The sequence below is a fragment of the Nyctereutes procyonoides genome, unplaced genomic scaffold (assembly GCF_905146905.1).
Source record: "Nyctereutes procyonoides isolate TBG_1078 unplaced genomic scaffold, NYPRO_anot_genome, whole genome shotgun sequence".
In the NCBI taxonomy this organism is placed as follows: domain Eukaryota; kingdom Metazoa; phylum Chordata; class Mammalia; order Carnivora; family Canidae; genus Nyctereutes; species Nyctereutes procyonoides.
Window position 1 is genome coordinate 32,030,631 of NW_026575131.1, and position 6,425 is coordinate 32,037,055.

The 6,425-nt window shown below is 41.9% G+C and overlaps 1 protein-coding gene across 10 annotated transcripts in view; it reads left to right on the forward strand.

Moving 5' to 3' along the window:
• The window catches only part of CFAP20DC (CFAP20 domain containing), a 244,468-nt gene extending 238,424 nt beyond the window's left edge, over positions 1-6,044 (forward strand). For 5 of the 10 annotated variants that reach the window (XM_055343310.1, XM_055343306.1, XM_055343309.1 and 2 more), the window contains one exon: positions 4,961-5,754. In XM_055343310.1, coding sequence (XP_055199285.1) covers positions 4,961-5,073 — 113 coding nt within the window. In that variant the 3' untranslated portion in view covers positions 5,074-5,754. Of the gene's footprint in view, positions 1-4,960; positions 5,755-5,781 lie in introns of those variants that run through there. The other 5 variants (XM_055343302.1, XM_055343304.1, XR_008666843.1 and 2 more) reach the window with 4 other exon arrangements.
• Positions 6,045-6,425: the final 381 nt, after the last annotated feature.

Consider the following 6,425-nt stretch of genomic DNA (forward strand, 5'->3'; position numbering starts at 1 on the left):
AAGAAAGTATCTTTTCATCCTTTTTATCCCATCCTTGGTCATTTATCTTTCCCTCATTTGAGGACATATATTTGCTGAAAACCCAAAATTCAGCAGTTCACGGGAGACTTTCTCGGGGTTTTGTGCAAGTTAATTTTGCCCTACTGTGAGCGGCATTAGTGGAAGAGTCTGCAAGCACATGAGGCTCAGCAGAATCTTATCTAAAATGTCATCTTTATTGATCCTAAGGCTGACTGTTTGGAATGGTGATCCCTCACCATTGAATTGTTTAAACTGTAGTGTATTAGTATGCACATAAAAATACAGTCAATCACTTCTCAAGATCTATAAGAGAGAAAATGCATTAACTTTTATAAAAAAAAATTCTGGATAGCAGCGTCAGAAAATCGAAAATCAAGTACAGTGTCTTGATTCAGAGATTTTAAATCTGATAAACCGATGCCGTGTTATTTGTTTTCAAGCTTGAAGACTCAGCCTGCGCATATAGGTTTTCTATTATCTATGGTTAAAATGCAATAAATATAGATAATTAAGCATTTATATTAATAGACTTTCAAAAGGTGAACTGAAGGGATTATTTGCCTGAGCTAATCTAACAGAGGGGAGGGCAGCTAATATTGCTGAATCTGGTTTGGCTCCGTTGGTTCTTCTTCTGTTATTGCTGTTAACCAATTTCAAAGTGGATAAAGCTGGAAGTTTGTAAATAGATTATTATCTGAAAGGCAATTTTATTTCACTGGAAATGACTTTATTATGTGGAGAAGAGTAAAAATGTAATTTGGACCCCTGTCCAGATGCTCTTAGTCTTGTAGCAGAGAATGGTTTTATTTGTTAATTTGTCCTTTTAGAGTTTCTGTAGCCAGTCTTTAAATAGAGCAATTTAGCATTTTGGGGAAAAACAAACTCTGCACCATCCAAGAATATAATTGAAAATTACCCCATACCCATGCACAATAATTACCTTTCAAAACATTTCCCATTGCTTGACATCATAGTGGTAATTGCTTAATGATATTATAATTTCATTACGTAGGGACTACAATGGCTTAAGTGATGTAAACTGGAAGCTTTGAAAATTAAGTTATAATGAAAACAAAACCTTTTATACAAGTTTAAAGCACTTATTTCAATGTAAAATTATACATAATGTCACCCAATTTTTGTATGAGTATCATTGTTGGTAGAGTTTTAAAATTCACCCATTTAAAGCTTTAGTACTAAAAGCCACGAAACCTGCTTTAGTCCCATGGTTATAATGCATGAGGTTCCAGTTTTATAGTGATATGTATTGGAACTAATGCATTTATATAGCAGTTACTGCTTCAGTTTATATGCATTATGTAGCAAAACGCCTACTAATGAATTGGATCCACCTCGATCCCCTTGCAGTTCAGTGATAAAGACCCATGGCCCATTACAACTGTTATTTTCATCTCGAAAGATTCCTAACTGGTCATAAAATATATTGAGTTTTCTAACTTCATAGCGCCAGCTTAAAGTTTTATCTTTTTGGAGAGTACCAGCGCAGAGTGTGCTAAGCAGTTATATGGCAAGGAACTTACCTGCCAGAGGTCAGAATGTGTGGATTTCCCCCAATGTGTGGATGGAGTAAAAAGGAAGCATCGGACAGCAGACCCCTGAGATATGTAGACTCATTATCATTTACCTCTGTGATATGCGATTTTAACATTACACCTGATGGAAAAATTCTCTTTACTTTTTGAAAAATACGTGACTTTTGGTTGTAAGAAATCTTTTTATTTAAAGAAGCATTAATTGCCATGTCCTTTATAAAATGAATTGGGGGCTTTGTATTTTGTTCAAATCCACCATTTCTTCTTTTGGTAGCAAAAAATCAAACAGGCACAGTTTGGGGATAGGGAATAAGATACAAGCAAACATACCCCTCTTGTGTCTAACTCCGGTATCTTACGTTTTTCATGATGACATTTATAACAACATTTATTGAATATTCTCTGTGTGGACGGTTACAGAGTATCTTACTTAGTTCTCCGAGGTACTATCATGGGTAGTTTTACTATCTTTGCATGTAAGACGACTAAGGCTCAGAGTCCTGAATTATCCCCCCGCCTCATTAGTCTTCAGTAGCTGCTTTTGTTTCATGTGTGAATGTCACATCCACACCTAGACATAGGACGGATTTAATAGACAGCATCATCACATAGCAGGCACACATTAGTTACTTACTGATTCTGTTCTCTGAAGTAGCCCAAATAAGAAAGGGATGATGGATTGGATATGTGAAGGTAAAGGACATGCACACCCTCCTTTTGATGTGCAGAAGTGACCTAAAGGGGGTCATCTTCCATGAGAAACAGCCGCTTGAAAAGCATTCCCAACCTCTCCTACCTAAAGGAAGAAAGTGGAGGCAGGACCCTAGGGACTGCTCTTAAGGTAACAATAGAAAGGAAAGGAGAGGCAGCCTGCCTTCTCTGATTTTGTGTTCTTAATTAGAAACCTTGCAGGGTGCTCAGGTCAGCCACCACCATTAACGTGGTCATTAGCAAAGTCCTGTCACACTTCAAGGACATAAGCCACTGCAGCCAAGAGTTTCAGGAACTCATCAAAGGCACAGCAGGGATCATTGGATCTGGCCCTGCACAGTAAAATCTCACACAAGTGGTGGCCCAGCGCCCCCCCTCCCCGCTTCACCCTCCTCAAGGGCCACGTCCCATTTCCTGGTCAGCTCTACTGTTGAGAAATGTCTTCCCTGAGCTGAGCCAAAACCTGGCTCCTTGGAACTTTCCCTCGCCAATCCTCTTGCTTCCTCCTGGAACCCCATAGAATCTTCTTTAGCTTCTCTCTTCATTTATCACCCTTTATGTACCTGCAGCCAGGAAGGCTGCTGTCACCTCAAGCTTTGTCTTTTCTGGAGTTAATAAGCCCAGATTTTGCCTCTGCCCTCCCACATCTCTCTTTCTCTCATCTTTGATTTTTGAAGCATGAGAAATGAAATTTCTTTTGTTTCCAAGCCTGAGTTTTTTCAAATGTAGGACAATTTTTTTTCACCCTCTTCTGCGTTTAAATTCCCATAATATCAGAGATCCTGACTGAATGTGTTCCACCACCTTCTTAACAAAAGCAGGGCACCAGTATGGTAGAGAGAACACAGAACTGAGAGTCTGGAAACCCAAGGTCATCCCTGACTCTGACTCAGCAAGTGACCTCAGGTGAGCTGGTTAACCCTACATACCTTGCTTCCCTCATCTGTCCAACAGGCCCTGTAATTCCTGCCTCTTTCAACAGAGGCTCAAGTGAGCTACTGCATGGGGAAGTGCTTTTCTTTCTTTTCTTTTTTTAAATGAGTTTTTTTTTTTTTTAAGATTTTATTTATTTATTTGAGAGAGAGCACAAGCACGGTGAGGGCCAGAGGGAGAAGCAGGCTCCTCACTGAGTGGGGAGGCCGCTCGGGGCTCAATCCCAGAACTCCCAGATCATGACCTGAGCAGAAGGCAGGTGCTTCACCAATTGAACCTCCTGGGCTCCCAGGGGAAGTGCCTTCTAAGCCATCGGGGTCTCCGCCAGTTGAGATGTTGGCAAACAAGGCAAAGGTGTACCATTCCTCCATTAGCTCCACTTTTTAAGGACTGCTGGCCCTGCATGCAGCCCATGAGAGAGTCAGCTGCTTTTGTGTTTTGCCCAAGTCCCTGCACGCTCCTTGAGAACAGGGCCTGCTTCTTTGACCAGCTCATCCCCAGCGCCTCACTCAGTGCCTGGTGCAGGGGCGATCGAGTTGTAGGTCTTTGGGTGGTCAGAGGAATGGCTGTGGTAGAGTCTCAGACCCCGACTTCACCATCTTGGCCCCGCTCCATGGGACTTAACTCAGGTTTGTCACTGTCCCGACAGGGTCCATGCACCAGCTTGCTCTGATTTGGAAAAGATGGAGTCCCACCACCTTCCCTTACTCTGGGCGGTCACCCTTTTAATCATAGACTTTGTTCCACGATCACCCTTTCCAGACATATTCAGTATTGACTGAGCCTCTGTTTCGTGCCAGCCCACCACCCAAACCCAAGCCCACCACCGTAACCCTGGTGAGCTCATAGCCCCAGGGATTGGGTTTTCTCTAGTCCTCTGTAGCCTGGCTAAGGAGGAGGGAGGGGTGTTAGCCTAATCACCCTCCTTCCTGAGCCTACTCTGATCCTTTCCAGCTCAGGAAAGTCTCACCCTCCTGGCTTCTGGGCTCCTATTACGTGGTTTTCAGAAGTACTCAGAAGGCACTGGCTTGCTGGTGATGGCATCAAGCACACAAGCACTTAGCACAACACTGGGCACAGTAAGGTGCTCAGGAAAGATCTTAGTAGAACAGGTTTTTTTTTCATTCCATGCCACATGTTGGAAACCATGTGTTGGAAACTCACTGAGCACTCAGGCAGCAGGAGTTCCTCCAAACTGTCTAAATCATGGTCACAAGAGACAAAAATGAAGCCATGTCCATGTTACTAGCAAACTTGACAAAACTTCCTACCTCTAATAAAATTACACATCGCATCACCTGATGGTTTTCCATTGGTGTTCTATGCTTTGTGCACTTGTGTTCCTAAACATTATCATTTTAATTCCGGTTTACTTGGTAGCATTTTTAGGGTGCACTCATACAGCTCTGGCCCACAACGAAGTCTGCAGCTGTCACCCTCAAGTCTTGAATCCCACTCCTATATCCCTGATCCTGTTCATCGCTTGGCCCTGCCCCTTCCTTCTGGCCCTCCCTGCCCATTCCCACACTCAGCTTTTCTTGTCCCTTTCCAGTGAAGCAGACCGTGTACGGAGTCTACACGTCTGCAGTGCTCCTCCATCCTGGCCTCGATGTTCACCCTCAGAGTGAGCCTCTCCCAGGAGGACTGGAGGTTCCTGCCTCCTTGCCCCTCCTGCTCTTGCACAATTCAGGAGCTCCAGGCCTGGCAGGCAGCTAATGTGTCTGTGGTTCCCCTTCCCGCAGGTGAAGAAGACCCAAGTGTGGAGGAGGATGAGGAAGTGCTGACTCTGCTGTATGATCCGTGTCTGAACTGTTACTTTGATCCCCAGACGGGGAAATACTACGAGCTGGTGTGAGGTGCCCCCGCTTCAGGGCCCAGAATGGCCATGTCCAGGTGGGCCCACAGGATCCAAAGCAAGTGAGAGAAATGAAGTTATTTTGTAAATAACATTCAATGTTAAGGATACCTCCATTTTTTTTGTAGATGCGTGTGATTTTTTGGCAGTGAAAGAATTAATACAGAGACAAGATTTTAGGACTTTGCATTGGTTCTTACTGCTTAGTTCTCACCCTATCATTTTTTTTATTGCCTTTATCTTATGGAAGCAAATTAAGAGTTATTAATTCAAACTTTTTGCAGTGTTAATCTGTAAATGATGGCTTGATACACAGAAATGTATTCTTGTTTAATAAGATATCTGGGTACCTTTTATTACCTATTTGTATTAAAAATAAAGTATGATGGGCAAAAGAATACTTTTTAAACTGCCTCCGTTTATTTACCTTACATTCCTTACGAGAATATTCCAAGATAATATTTACCTTCCTTAGACTCTTAGAAAAGGAAACACTGTGGACTGGTCAGACTTTATGATTGCATTTTTGTTAGCACAGGCCCCACTGTTCTGTTTCATTAAGGTCCATCCAGAGTTTGCCAAGGATCACAATATTGCTAATCACTTAAGCTGCTTAGTACTATGCTGTGCTTTTTTTGTTTGGGGGTTGTTGTGTTTGTGTTTTTTTGTTTTTACCAATTATCTCTGAATTCTAATAATGTGATCCAGATCTAGCTCCATGGATCCAGATTTAAGAAGTTACTCATTTGAACACCCCACACACCTCACCACTTCTGTGACTTGACCGGAGAAATGGAGGAGGGAGGCTGTCACTGTAACTCTACTTGCTGCGTCACAAGGAAAAAAATCATGCACTTCCTGAGTTCGAGGAGATGGCCTTGAATTGTGTGCCAAGTGTATTAATATTGAGCTCAAGGAAGTACTTATATTAGCTGGAATATTTTGTTATTTAATAAAGATTTTTTAATAAAGAAGAGTACCATTGGAAATGAAAAATTACTGGTGTACAATTGGATTTAATGGCAGTGCTATAATTTCATTTAATGTTGCTTGATAGAGGAAATAAGAGCTCTTTTTTCAGGAATAGATTTGGGCTCCTGTTCAAGGGATCATACATTATTTAGAACCATGTGTCTGTTTGATAAGCTTTTAATCCTACTGTTCACAGAGCATACCTTTGTTAGGAATTTTTCCCCAAGATGTTCATACTTACAAAATGCAAACAAATAATGGATGTTTCAGAAAGCTATAGAATGATAAAATAGACTATCTTGGTTATGACCTTGAAGATTGGAGTAGGACCTAGAGAGCCTTGAACCTGCTTTAGTCCATCTCAGGACCATCCACATAAA